Source organism: Chelonoidis abingdonii, chromosome 2 (assembly GCF_003597395.2).
Source record: "Chelonoidis abingdonii isolate Lonesome George chromosome 2, CheloAbing_2.0, whole genome shotgun sequence".
NCBI lineage: Eukaryota > Metazoa > Chordata > Testudines > Testudinidae > Chelonoidis > Chelonoidis abingdonii.
Window position 1 is genome coordinate 81540689 of NC_133770.1, and position 15214 is coordinate 81555902.

The 15214-nt window shown below is 43.1% G+C and overlaps 1 protein-coding gene across 4 annotated transcripts in view; it reads left to right on the forward strand.

Annotated features, from left to right (window-relative positions):
* POMGNT2 (protein O-linked mannose N-acetylglucosaminyltransferase 2 (beta 1,4-)) overlaps positions 1 to 14642 on the forward strand; it is a 51943-nt gene extending 37301 nt beyond the window's left edge. For 2 of the 4 annotated variants that reach the window (XM_032784125.2, XM_032784124.2), the window contains exon 2: positions 12341 to 14642. In XM_032784125.2, coding sequence (XP_032640016.1) covers positions 12433 to 14169 — 1737 coding nt within the window. In that variant the 5' untranslated portion in view covers positions 12341 to 12432 and the 3' untranslated portion in view covers positions 14170 to 14642. Of the gene's footprint in view, positions 1 to 652; positions 751 to 863; positions 1095 to 12340 lie in introns of those variants that run through there. The other 2 variants (XM_032784127.2, XM_032784123.2) reach the window with 2 other exon arrangements.
* Positions 14643 to 15214: the final 572 nt, after the last annotated feature.

Here is a 15214-nt window from a genome sequence, read left to right on the forward strand (position 1 = left end):
TTTGTTCAGTGGTTTTTGCAGAATTGGGCTCTTGGGCCTGGATCTGAATTCAGGATCAGGGACTTGACAAATGAAAACTGAGCACAAATCTTCTAAACTAGTCTGCTGAACTCAGCAAGTGGGGGATTGAGTTATGCAGGCAGATGCTAGGAAAATCACTCTGAGCTTGCACCCACGCAGTGGACTAAGAAGCAATTGCTCCGATCTAACTTGGACCCAGTTCAGTGTTTTCATATTAAATACAGTTAAATTTTGTGACTTTTGTATCCACAAAAACTGTTTTCACAATAAGAAATAGTTTGTTTAAAAACACGATCCCTTATGTTGTGAAGTTGTATGCTTGTAGCATGTTCTATACTGAGCCATTCACTGGCCGTCATAGCTAGCAAAGCTTTTACAAGTTGCTGAAGGAATTGCCAAAAGGCATTTACAGTAGCTGTCTCCTTTTCTGGTGATTGGCATTCTTTCTGCCCTCCCTCCTCACCCCCCCTCACCCGCCCCCCATCGTTTTTGTTTCTTTGTGTGGAGCCTTTATTTATTTATTTATTTATTTATGAACCTAAAAGCAAGCTCTGTTTAAAAAAAACAACCAGAAAAACAGCTTTCTGTCTGTCTCTTAGACATGCTCAGCTGTGTAAAACAACACCATTATATTTGTTTCACTGTGGCTGCCCTTTGGGGAATTTGCAGGAATACTGCAGCAAATCATCCTGCATGCAAGGCTGACCTCTGGGAGGCTAACAAATTGAGGTGAGCCAGCTGGAGCGATAGGACACTGCTGATAGACAGAGCATGCTCAGAGTCAGAGCTGGGGGAGAAAGGTAGCTCAGTCTGCAGATGGTGCACTGGTTACTGCTGTGGTAGATATTTTTTTTGGAGGGAGAGGGGGAGATTGGAGAGAGGGTTTCCCTGCAAGAAATAGATTTAAGATTTTTTCTTTTTCTTGTGAAAGAGAGAGGCAGTGGGTAACATTACCTTTTATATAGCAGATCAGGTATGCATGCATGCATGTGCTGAAATCCTAATCTGTTAGGGATAGTTTTTTTCCGAGGATTAAGGAGGTTGCAGATGCTCTGAATTAATGTACTGCTGTGGTGAGTGTTAATTGTAATCATTCTCTGTTAGCTGTCGAGCTCACATTCGGCTCTGACTTCAATTTTGGAGGTTGCTCTGTTTGCCCACCTTTTTATAGTGCACTTCTTGGGGTTTTTAATGTGTGTATCAGACCACTGTTCCAATTAATTTGTCTGAATGTTTCCTCCGTGATTGGGTGGGTGATCAGTATTTAATTTATAATCCCAGCCTTCATGTATTTTTTTTGTTTGAGTATTTTGGAACAAATGATTTGCGGAGAGGAAATCCTGTTTCGGATATAGACTGAATTCTAGGGCTTCTTAAAAAAATTTCTCCACTGGACGGTTTTAGTGTCTCTACAGAACATGTCACTGTATAGCCTGTCAGCCTAGGAGGCTTTTTAATGTTCTTATTGGCTGTGCACATAAAAACGGTTCCAGACACCATGCTAAATGGGAAATCTGAATTGCTCATACTAATGGTTATAAAGACAGTTTTGCACTATCCCTTTAAATTTCTATCCAGACAGTACCCAAGCTGTTTCTTTTATGAGGAGGAGGAAGAATATAGAAACAAATGGCTACTAAAACCCAGAGTCATTGAGATTCATATTGCTTGAGTGCATTTTGGGATGAACACTTTCTGGATATTCATATTAGTTTTGCAGGATTGATAAATTCTTTTTTCCCCCCTTGGAGTTATTTTTTAACTTGTCTGTCAGATCTATTATTAGTGGTTTTCCTGATATGCATTTTTATTGTTAATGAAGACTTGTTGCTTACAAAAAAAAAATGGGAAAGATCCTGCAGCTTTTTTCTGATTGATTAGCATCATTGGCTCCAATATAGTCTGATTCATGTGAGAGGAGCCATTGATTTCAGTGGGATTACTCATGTGAGTAAAGGTTAACAGGTGTGAACTCTTGTTTATTAACAGTTTCCTTCACCTCTACTCCATCGACTAGTGCTTCGGCTCCCAGGCATGTACCCAGAGAGGCATTGTCAACTCTTCTGACAGTAGTTTTATTTAAAGCTCCAGCTGCTGAAGTCATGTGGTTACATGACCATCTCAGATTTTTGTTATTAGTCAAAGTTTCCAGCCTTCCTGGTTGTGGAGAAAAGCTTTAAAATGGGACCCCTAAAAGCTTGTAAACCAGAACACAAATAAAAAGACTCAATTTATTATTTATTAAAAATTTCTTAATTTTTAACTCCATCTCCTGATATATTTTTTTTCAGACCCTGACTCTTTCAATATTTGGGGTTGGCAATACTGTATTTTTGACCCTTTTAGAGGTCAGACATTTTGATAGATGAGAACAGTATGAATAAAGGTTATTTCAATGGAATATGGTAGCTTGAAAGTTGCTATCCAGCTCTGAATGACTATGAAAGAAATTGATTACATGAGGGAAATTTTTTTCCAAAGGCACAACTGTAGTTAGATGCATGGGCCAATGGGCATTAGGCACCTAACTGCTATATGTGCCTTTGAAAAAAATCTTTCCTCCTTGTAACGTACCTTATTTTCCTTTTCATAATGAAGCTATATTTGAAATGGAGAGGATTTAACAAAAGGAAATGTTATATGGAGAACCTATCTTCTTGTTTGCCAACCTATAGAGCAAGGTTTTTGATTTAGATGAAGCCTTAGAATAAAAATAAACTTGTTTTGTTGATGACTGTCAGTTGATACTGAGGTTTCAAAAAAATTTTAAACTTTTTTGATATTATACTTTTCTGTTATAGCCCTATTTTTAAAATCCCATTTGAGAACTGAAACTTCAGTTGTTCTGTTTTATATATTTCTCTTCTAAGGCAGACTTGATTAATGGTATTTGCTACTTCAGCTACATGGCTTAGTCTCTTCATGATTTTGTAGTTGTTCTACAAAACTGCTTTTTTCTTTTTAAAAAATCAACACATCTGTAGTTTCCTGCTTTTTAATAAGAAATTTACTTACAAAGTATATCAATTACTTAATATACAGCAGTTTCATTGGATGACTCAATGGTTTATGAACATTACTTATTTAAATCACATTATGATCAGTTATGTTCAGTTCATAGGATGATGAAACTGAGGTGCAGAGCGTTTGTGACGTGTGCATAGTCACACAGGAAGTCAGTGTCAGGGCTAGGAATAAAACAAATAACTCTTGACTCTGTCCTGTTTTCTCACCAGCCCTTCCAGATATTTCCCTTGTGACCATAAAAGAAGCAGGAATTTACAGCTTTGTCTGTGTGTGTAGAATCTCTTCTACTGGAGAAGGGAGAGGGACAAGAAGGCTTGTGAAGTCTATAGGGACTTTGCTATGCAGATTGAATGTACCTGGGAAGTACTTAGGCTATGTCTACACTACGCACCTTTTAACGACACAGCTGTGCTGCTGTAGACATGCTGTTAAAAGGCACAAAGTGTAGTTGCTGTTTGTCAGTGGGAGAGAGGTCTCCCACTGACAAAAAACATCCACCTCCAATGAGCGGTGGTAGCTTCGTCTGCAGGAGAGCACACCTGCTGACAAAGCGCTGTTCACAACGGCATTTTCGTCAGCAAAACTTCTGTTGTTTGGGCGGTGTGGAGGGGTGGGGGTTGTTGTGGTTTCTTTGTTTTTTTACACTCCAGAACTACAAAAGTTTTGCTGATGAAAGTCCAGTGTAGACAAAGCTTGAGACACCACAGTGATGAGACCTATCAAAAATCCTTGGATGCAAACAGTAAGTTGCCATTACTCGTATCCAGGAGAAAATCACTCTTAAACTTCATTCCCTCTTGATAAAGATCATTTTTCCCCTAATCAGTTTCTCAGAAAGATAATCCTGTTTTTCTGTAGATCCTGTAAGAGTGGTTTGGTGAGGGGTGGGGGTTCTGCATTTTTTTATGTTAATTCTGAGATTTTTTTTCTTCCTCTAACTTCCGTCCTAGATTATAATAAAAAGGGAAATATTTAAAAATACGCAGTCAGTTACATTAGCAATTTTGAACTAATGTGGCTGAGAATCTGTGAGAGAGGGCAATTTAATTTTCTGTTAAACTTTAGGTGTTGAGGACCATGATAACACTTCTGTAGTGTTTCACTAAGTATCACTATTCCCACTGTTAACAGTTGCATAACTGGGGCTCCTTACTCCCAGTCCTGTGCCTTGTCACTGGACCATATTGCCCTCCTGCCATACATTTCTGGCAGGCCAGAGGGAAAAAGTCTTCCCCTCTCGTCTGGTGGTAGGAATGGAGTGGTATTCATACAGGCCCTGGTCTTACAGACTCGTGCTTTTGCTTCATTCCATGTGTGTGAGCAGCCCCACTGAAAGCAAACAGTTCTTGGGACCCTCTTCTGGCTTTGAAGTCTCAGTGCTGCCTTTTCCTTCTGTAGAACTTAAAGAGCTGGACACAGAGCTCCCTCTCCACATGCAAACTAGTGGTTACTGACCATTTTACATACTGTAAAACGTTATCTTAAAATTCGCAGTTTCCAAATTAAGACCCATCTGCAAACAGGTATGCACATGACTGACTTCACTGATGGGAGTAGGCCTGAGCCCTTGATCTTGCAAAGGGACCCACTCAAGTGAAACCTTATTTCATCTCATTTATCTCATTCACAGTAATAGAACTGTGTGCAGGTCGGTCCCTTTACAGAAGAATGTCTCAGGGTCCTGATCCTGCCAGCCCTCTGTGTGTGGAGTTCCTACTCAGTGTCTGCATTGGGAATGTTCATGTGGAGAGGAAGGCTTGTAACAAAATTTGATCCTGAGTCTGATTTCCAATTCCCTCCTACTCCACCTGTCATAAACAGATAGTTAAGGGTTAATGCCTCTTTTACCTGTACAGGGTTAAGAAGCTCAGTAAACCTGGCTAACACCTGACCAGAGGACCAATAGGGGACAAGATACTTTCAAATCTTGGTGGAGGGACGTCTTTTGTTTGTGCTCTTTGTTTTGGGTGTTGTTCGCTCTTGGGACTAAGAGGGACCAGACGTCAATCCAGGCTCTCCAAATCTTTCTGAATCGGTCTCTCATGTTTCAAACTTGTAAGTAATAGCCAGGCCAGGCGTGTTAGTCTTATTTTTGTTTTCTCAACTTGTAACTGTTCTTTTTTGCTGAGAGGATTTTACCTCTGTTTGCTGTAACTTTGAACCTAAGGCTAGAGGGGGTTCCTCAGGGCTATATGAATCTGATTACCCTGTAAAGTATTTCCCATCCTGATTTTACGGAGATGATTTTTACCTTTCTTTAATTAAAAGCTTTCTTTTTAAGAATCTGATTGATTTTTCCTTGTTTTAAGATCCAAGGGGATTGGATCTGGACTCACTGGGAATTGGTGGGGGAAAGGAGGGGGGGGAATGGTTAAATTCTCCTTGTGTTAAGATCCAAGGGGTTGGATCGGTGTTCACCAGGAACTCGGTGAAAAAGCCTCTCAAGGCTGCCCAGGGAGGGAAGGTTTTGGGAGGACAGGAAGTGATCCAGACACTGAAATTTCTGGATGGTGGCAGTATTACCAGATCTAAGCTAGTAATTAAGCTTAGAAGTGTCCATGCAGGTCCCCACATCTGTACCTTAAAGTTCAGAGTGGGGGAGGAACCTTGACAACACCAAATAAACCCTCAAAGAAAAGGGAGAGTCATGTACTGCAGAAACAATCCAACATCAGATTTTACAAAACTGAATAGCAGTGTAGATGTTTGTTTCCCAAACTTTCAAGTGAATTTTTTTTTTAAATCACCATCGTCCACTGCAAACCTAGAATCTATTCTCACTACACACTACCTATCCCTCTGGGGTGTGGGTGGGAGTTGATCACAATTTAAAAATATCAACTTTTAAATAACCCCAGATCATCTTCTTTGGTCTGACTATACAGGATCCCTCATTTCTTTCCTACCATCCCAATCTCCATCAGACATTTTTTCTTTCCTCTATCCCACCTGTACATGAGGTCCTGAGAAAAATCTTCTGTCTGCCTCCGTCTGTGCCACACTCCTCAGCCAAGCCTCCTGTCTCTTCCCTTGATTTTCCCAGTTTGAGGATGGTTAGAGGGCAAGACTACTACCTCCTCTACTTGGCACTAGAGTCTCCTGGCCACCTGGGACACTGTCTGTTCCTCATTTCCTCTTCACCTTGCTCTGCAGTGAGTTGTTAGGAGGAGAAGTCAGGAGTTTGGGGAAAGGTGTCTCATATGCCATGGTCAGAGCCTGACTAGCTATTGGCAGTGTCTCTTGCTACAGTTCCATCCCTGCTGGTAGGCAAGGTGAAGAACTTTATTCTCTCCTGGTGGCCTGCTAGGGTCATGGAAAGGAAGGCTGGGTAGCTGGGAAAAAAAGGTCCAGATTGCAATGGGAGTTAAGCACCTAAATACCTTAGAGGATCTGGGCTAAAGAGGAAGGTATGTTTCTCCGCATTGTTTGCAATCCAAACATTTGGAGCATTCTGCTAATGTCCGAGAACCAGAGTGACTGACTTGCAAACTATGGTGATACTGTTGAATCTACTTTTTTTTTTAATTGTCTAAGCTGAGTGAAATGCAAGAAATAATAATAAAAACATGGCAGAAAAAAACTGCTCTTTAAAATTCTTTCAGTTGTAATAATCTGTGGATGTTATGAATAAGATCTTCTTAAAAATATATTAATTTTGAAAAGCATGTTCCCCTTTAATAACTAGTTTCAGCTACCTCTGTTATTGAAGCAGACATCAAAGTGTTCCTGAACAAGGCAGCATCTACTGTAAGCAGGCAGGCTTCACACATGAATATATGGTGTTCTGAAATAAGCACCAATTAACAGAGAAAAACTTAGTTACTGTATCAAATCTTACACAATGGTAATGAAAATCCTGCAAGATACTCTAATTACAGTGTAGACATACCCAAGCATCTGCTTCTGGCCTGTGTCATGTAACCCAGGCTGGTGGGACTTGGGCTATGGGATCGGGGTGGAAATGTTCCCGCTCAGGCTGGAACCTGGCTCCGGGACTCTGTGATGGGGAAGGGTCCCAGAGCCTAGATTCCAGCTTGAGCCCGAATGCCCATACCATAATTAAACAGCCTCATAGCCTGAGCCCTGCATTCCCAAGTCATCTGACACTGGCCAGACATAGGTGTTTAATTGCAGTGTAGACAGAACCTCTGAGTCTATGAAACGTGCTCTTTCTGAGCATACGTGAGCTGTTGAAGGGTTTACGTGCTTATCAGTTATAAATATTAACTGAAAAGTGATAGTTGAACTGAGGTTTGAGGATAGGGAGCCATGAACGCTAGTTAGCCCAATTGCTAGAGGATGGAAAGGGGAAGCTGCTGGCAGCCCACCTTCCCTTAGGTGCCGCCTCATTGGCCATTTTAATTAAAATTAAAGCAACCAAAGACAAACTGCTGCTTCCTCAAGACTGTGCTTTTCTTCTTCCAGTCTCTGTCCACCCCTCTCTCCTATTGGAAACTAGAGAGGCCCCTCCAACTTTCTAATCCTTTGGTGCTGAGTGTGCTGTGTGTCTCGGCTCCATGCCTCAGAGCTTTTTTTTCTGCAAATCTGTCTTCTCCCACTTCCTTTGCAGCCAGACCTCCCCATCTCAGCCATCACACTGCCAGGTGTCAGCTGCCACCACCCATCGTCAAGCTTCCTGCCAGGGCAGTCTGGTGGTTGTGATTCTCCCTCTTTCACTCCTCTCCACTAACCTTTCTGTGTCAGGAATCCTCAAGGGAGCCTCCTCTGGGGCACCATAGCCCTTTGAGCTTGGCAGCAAGAAGGCCCCATGTGGTTTTTACAAGCGTTCCTTCTGGCGAGGTCCAATCTGTGTGCTGTCGTTTCTTCCAGTGCTGTCGAATGAGAGTTCTCGAACATTTCAAGGGACTGTACAAACGTTGGTCAATCCTCGCAGCTTCCTTGGTGACTGAGACACACATTTCTGTAGAGCAGGGATTCTCGAACAGCGGGTCATGACTCCTCAGAGCGTCATGAGGTGGTTACGCAGGGGTTGTGAGCATGGCCATGCATGGGGGCTGTCAGCCCTGAGACCCTGTTAAATTAAAATTACCCCCTCCCCATTTTTAATTTATAAGGGGAGGGGTCACACGTAGAGGCTTGGTGTGAAAGGGGTCGCCAATACAAAAAGTTTAAGAACCACTGCTATAGATTGAGGGCATGGCACTGAAAGATGCCATGGTGGGTGGGTGGATGGGCTTGCAGGGGAAGCAGTTCTGAACCACTATGCTCCCATTTTCCCCTCAAGGTTGAAGAGCTGTTTGAAGAACTGAGGAGGTGAGTGGCATTGAACAATCTGTCTGGCCTGCCTATATAGCGCTTTTCACTTGCAAAGTGCTTGCAGATATTAAACTTTCCTCCCAACACACCTTTGATGGAGAGATGCAGAATAATTCTCATGCCGCAGGAAGGGATGTAGAGGCGGAGAGGTTAAGTAACTAAAGTTATTTCCATGGTGAAGGCTGTCTCTCTTACTTGGAAGCTTTTAACAGTTTCAAGATTATATACTTCCCTGTGGCAGCTATCCACATCAGAAAACCTCCACGGCAACTGAGAGAAGCTGAGAAGCCAGTGGATTTGGAGACTGGGTGGCTGGTCCTCTTTCCCCTGGATGTGGTTCATCCTGACTGTGCAGCTCTAAGTGTAGTCATACCCTGAGTAGAGGCACATAAGTGAAACAGCATGGAGCAGCTTGCACTGCCACTGTTTGTGTTGTACCTTTTTGTTAATGAGCAAAAGACTTCAGCCCTTAGGGCTGTCCATCCAGCATTTCCCCTAGCGCTGTGTTCGCTGTATGTGTAAGAGAAAAGAAAATGAAAGGTACAGTCCTGCAGAAAATGACTAAACATTCCAGAAAAATCCTAAAATTGCAGAATCCACAATTCAGTTGTGCCAATGACTTTTCTCTTTCCTCCCTAAATCCTGTGCCTGCCCAGTTTTTCTTTGTTCACCTCCAGTAAAAGCAGCCTTCAGCCAAACAGCTTGAACCAGGATTTATGCATCTCTAGCAACTGGGAACAAGTATGATGATGGATTCCTTCAGCAATGCTGGCTTTTAACATCCATCCCTGAAACTTGGATGGTTAAAGAAAACACACTTGCCTCAGCTAAGTGCAAAGAAGTGAAAGATCTGCTGTAGGGAGGGGAGGAAGGAAATCAGTTTACAGAGGATGTTAAAAAGCGGAATTATTTACTACAGTAATTGTACAGGCACTAATGCAACAATGTGTAAAATGACAGATGTTAACCTGTGTATTTATGAGAGAGATCCATCAGGACCACTTTTCAGAAATAAAGATAGAAACCAATCAAAACTAGTTCTTATGCTGTCCCTTGAGGGCTGGTAGGATAAAGAAATATTAGAATAGACCTTTTTCTCTAAGGACTGCATGGCTCTCAGAGTTTTTTGGTGAGAGACACAACCTTCCACCTTGGGGTTTCCAGTTGAGATCTAGATGAATTTAGGAGTGTTTGAAGATTGATACCTCAGGTGACTCTTTCACATTTTTTTCATGTTAGAGTAAAGTAAGTTAAAGGCCTGATTTATTTGTCAGAGGTGCAGAGCGCTGGCAGCTCCTGTTGACTTCAGGAGAAGTTTTGGACACTCATGAGGGTATGGCTACATTTGGAATTTCAAAGCGCTGCCATGGCAGCGCTTTGAAGTGTGTGTGGTCAGAGCGGCAGCGCTGGGAGAGAGCTCTCGCTGCACGTAAACCACATCATTAACGGGTGTAGCGTGCAGCGCAGGGAGCCGTGCTCCCAGTGCTGCCGCCCTGATTACACTGACACTTTACAGCGCTGCATCTTGCAGCGCTCAGGGGGGTGTTTTTTCACACCCCTGAGCGCGATGCAGCGCTGTAAAGTATGAGTGTAGCCAAGCCCTAGTGACCTTTTCTACATTTACAGGTCAGCACCAGTGCAGCTACACCAATTGATGGCTATTAATGGTGGAGCCTGGGCTGTTCTGAGCATAAACAAGTTTCAACGGTGCCACCATTGGTGACTCATGAAATCAAATGTATCTTTCTTTGCCTTTTGCTGTCTGGCACTTACTGAGCTAGATACTCATTCAGTCTACTTGCCGGAGGAGATAGACTTTGTTTCTGTTCCCAACAAAGGCTGATACCAAACTGAAACTGCAGTTTGGATCCCCAAGGATCACCTCTACATTCTGCCTCCTTAACAATGAGCTTAGACTACCTATAACTTCCAGATTCCTCTGTGTGTGCGCGTATACCCACGTGCCTGTGTGTACACATGTGTGTGATAATATGTCTACAAAGTCTACCTATTACATTATTCTGAGTATGCTGTCAACCTGCCATGCAATTCTTTCCACAGTTCAACAGTATAGAAATAACAAAGCCAATGTATGTCTGACTTAGAATGCAAAGGGATCAATATAATTCACTGGATTTACCTAAGCATGTGTGAGTTTAAACTTACAGCAAAAATCAGTTTAAACTACTCCCTACAAATAAAATTAGAAATGGTTTGGTCAGACATAGACCAATCAGAAATTGTCCTTCCAATAATTCCCCCTGAGTGTTGGCTACAATTTATTTGCAATCTGATTAACAATGAATTTGACACATACTGAAAATTGGAGCACAGGAATGCTGCAGATGAATTGGTGCATAAATTGAAGTCCTGAAGAATATAATGTAATTGATGCGCAAACAAAAACCAATAACAACCCTAAATGAAAGGAGGCTGGTGCCCTCTCAAATGGAAATTGCCAAGACCTCTGCCATTGGAAAAAGGGAACACTGAGTCCCTGCACCAGCACATAGAGATGAATCTAGGGTCAGATTTTCAAAAGTGTGCCGATTTCAATGGGAACAGAGTGAGGCTAATGCTGAATGCCTTTGAAAACGTCACACTTGGGGGTGGGGAATGCCTGGAATGTGTTTCTTTTAGACGTATCAAAGGTTAGCTGTATTGGGAGAGTCAGCTGCACCCTTGCTGGACGAGGGTGTGTTCATTTCAGTATAGCTGTGACCCCTCAAACAAAGAGCCAAACTGTCTCCTGTGCAGATATTTAGGAGTAGGCAACTCAGACCCATCGATCCTCGGCTTCAACCAAGAAACACAGTGTAATTTGGAAGTGTGGAGCCCCATCCCTCCTCTTGGGCTGGCTGTGCTCTGGGCCAGTGTTACGCTGTCATGAGGTAAAGCAGCCTCGAGGATGCACTAAATTACTCTGGCTGTCATTAGCCCCAAACCCCGGCACACTTCCTATGACAGAAGCTGGGAGGGGAATGGAGTAGGAGCCACTCCTCTGTGTTGCTGGAGGATCCCCTGGCAATTGACTTCTGGTTGGGTACATTACTGTTTGACTGCTCTGTGTTGGTGGCCTGGCACAATGTGGGCGCAGCATAGCTGAAGATCCAGGCCATTGTTTCCATTCACTCTGTTTCCTGTTTGTTTGTTTGTTTGGATGAAGTTGGCCCGCACTGTTGTTTACTAATGGATCCAAGAGCTGTGTGACTCTCCAGAGGTTCTTTGCATCTTTTCATTCACCTGCTAACCCCTCTCTTCCAATATCAGCATGATTCTTGCATCAGCGGCTGGTGTTGCGCCTTCCTTCCCACCCCTTTCATGCTGTGAAATAGCAATCATGTAGGAAGGGTAACCGATAATGATGTGTGAGGCAACATTAAAGTCTGGCCAGATAGCCACATGGGACCATACTTTGGAGAGAGGGGCCAGCTTCATCCTCCCCTGACCTGTGAGAGCTCAAGCGATGAGAAGCACTGCTGGAGTCGCTTCTCATGGGGTTGTGGAGTCTGGTGTGAAATCTGCCCCCTCCACCTAAAAAACCTTTCAAAAAGGGCCCAAGTGACTTGCCCAAGACCACAGAGGAAGGCCATAGCAAAGCAGAGAACTGAACCCAAGTCTCTCATGCTCTAAACATTGGGCCATTTGTCCTCTCTACTGAGTTACCCTATTGTAAATAGTTTGAGAAAGTTAGGTTTGAAGCATATTCCTAGTGAAAATAATTGCGTAGATTGCCTAATACACATGCACAAAATTCATCTTGACGTTTATTTTATTTAAATGGTAGAAACTAAAAGTAGAGGGGAAGCTGCTTTTCATGGCTTCTCCCAATATTTTTTTCACCCCTTTGAGTTCAGTTTTGGACAGTATCTTACCTTCATCTCTCTCCCATTTCTTGTGGGGGGCGGGAAATCAAACCTTTTTTGTTTTGTTTTTGGAATACTTAAAATATAATTTATAGCGGGGATGTAAAAATGAGATTCCAATGGCTTCTTTCTTGTTTTGTTTTCTGCAGGGCTTTGCTTTCACCATGTCAAAGAGGATTCATGATGTCATCTCTTTCCATTGTGTTCCTCACCTGTCGTCTTGGTAGGATCTAGCTACAGAATGAACATAGCAGCGGTGTTTAATGCCCTGCTAGTGTCTGCCCTTGCAGTTGTGCTGTGGAAATACATCAAGCTGCGAGAGCACGTCTTCGTGGTTGAAGAAGAGCTGGTCCTCACTCGCCAGTCCCAGGAACTCTCTCAAGTCCAGATTGACTACCATGCGGCTCTTCAGGCTCTGGTGGAGGATGGTACCAGGATGGTGTGCACAGGCAGGATGCACACGGATCGCATCTGCCGCTTTGAGTCCCTCTGTTACTCCACTGAGGCAGAGGAATTTGTCTTCTTTCACAGCAACGCGTCAGTTATGCTTCCCAACCTTGGCTCCAGGAGATTCCAGCCTGCCTTGCTTGATCTCTCCTCGGTGGAGGACCACAACACCCAATATTTCAACTTTGTGGAACTGCCAGTTGCTGCATTGAAATTCATGCCAAAGCCAGTCTTTGTGCCTGATGTGGCGCTCATCGCCAACCGATTCAACCCGGACAACTTGATGCACGTCTTCCATGATGACCTCCTCCCGATCTTCTACACCATGCAGCAGTTCCCGGACTTGGATCTGGAGTCACGACTCTTCTTCATGGAGGGGTGGAGTGAAGGCCTCCACTTCGATCTCTACAAGTTACTGAGTAACAAACAGCCACTCCTCAGAGAGCAGCTTAAAACCTTGGGCAGGCTCCTTTGTTTTACCAAATCTTATGTAGGGCTGTCCAAAATCACCACATGGTACCAATATGGATTTGTTCAGCCACAAGGACCAAAGGCGAACATCTTGGTTTCTGGCAATGAGATCAGGCATTTCTCCAAGTTCATGATGGAGAAGCTGAATGTCAGCTTGGAAGAAAGTGCCAGTGAGGAGTATATTGTAGTATTCAGTCGAACAATCAACAGACTAATCCTAAATGAGGCAGAACTAATCTTGGCGCTTGCCCAGGAGTTTCAGATGAAAACCATTACAGTCTCCATAGAGGACCATTCATTTTCTCACATTGTACGTCTGATCAGCAATGCATCCATGCTGGTCAGCATGCACGGAGCCCAATTAGTGATGTCTCTCTTCCTTCCAAGAGGGGCCACTGTCGTGGAGCTCTTTCCTTATGCGATCAACCCCGAACACTATACCCCATACAAAACACTGTCAGTGCTCCCTGGCATGGATCTCCAGTACATTGCCTGGCAGAACACTGATCAGGAAAACACTGTAACCTTTCCTGACAGGCCATGGGACCAGGGAGGAATTGCTCACTTAGACAAGGCAGAGCAGGAACGCATAATAAAGAGCAAGGAGGTTCCACGCCACCTTTGCTGTCGGAACCCGGAATGGCTTTTCCGTGTCTACCAGGATACAAGAGTTGACATCCTTTCCCTTATCCAGGTGATCAGGCAAACAGTGAAATTAAAGCCTGGACCCAAGAAGCAGAAGTGGACTAGTGATCTGTACCCTGGCAAGGTTAGGGATGCTAAGTGTCAAGCCTCTGTCCAAGGTACTAGTGAAGCGAAGCTCTCTGTGTCTTGGCAGATCCCCTGGAACCTTAAGTATCTGAAGGTCAGGGAGGTGAAATATGAAGTGTGGATACAGGAGCAAGGTGAAAACACTTACATGCCTTATATTTTGTCACACCAGAATCACACCTTTTCAGAAAACATTAAGCCATTCACGATATATGTGGTGTGGATCCGCTGCATCTTCAACAAAAATCTCCTTGGACCTTTCACAGATGTGCTCTTGTGTAGTACATAACCCACTCTTTCTCTCATCTGTCGAGTCCTTCTGTGCACCCCACCCCATCAGTGGTTTTAAAAACCTGTTATCCTGTAGTTTTTTTTTTTAGAGGGCTGAAGAGGACCAGACCATGCCAATTCCTAAGTGCCCATTTCATTGTATTTAATGTGTGAATTCTCTAGGTGGCATTTATTTCCATTTGATGTAAGAGCTCTCTGTTCCTGAAAGTAACCTCCAGAAATGAAATTACAAGCTGAATACCTGTAATTTGAAAAGCAGAATGGAAGTGAATCGTGTGTAATTTGCTAGTGATTTGAATCTTTCTGTCGTGCAGTGAGTATTTAAGTGCAGCATTAAACTACAATTATATGGCTAGGTGGACAATTGTCATCATCTTTCCCCATTATAACTTATTTTTAAAAGCTGTATCTGTAACTCACGTACAGGATTTGGTACAAGAGTATTCATTAAATTATTGTAAACCCCTTCAAGAGTTCTTTCCTCTTCGTATCTGTCAAAATGATAGTTTTGTAAGAATTATCCAAGATCATGGTGAAATGTATGTGTGGGTAGCTCTTTCTCTCTTTTTCTCTCTTTTTCCTTCCCTCCATATTTTGACTGAGAGGAATAAGACTGCAGCATCAATTCTGTTTAAAAATCAGGTTTTACTCTACCCCAGTAGCAACACAAAAAACTGTTAAAAGGGAGAAGCAACAGACGGAAGATGAAAAGGGATACAGTGGGTAAAACAGCTGAGTGTGGGTGGGTAGTGCAAGCAGTAATTATTATGTTTTAAGGTCTGTTTGCATTTTGTAAGCTGTAGACTAGTTTACGGTTCTGTAGGTTGGGTGAGGAATGGTGGAGGGAGGATGGTGGGGACAGTTTACTCCAACTTAACAATTTATATAAACCTTTTGTTTTCTGAAGTACAGTATAACCCTGTTCACAACAGCCACCAAGGGACTAATAATTCTATGGACACTTTAACAGGTGGTTGCTTAACTCTGATTAATAGGTGAGCTCTCTCTTATGGGATCAGAGATTTTTAGTGACTGTTAGTAGA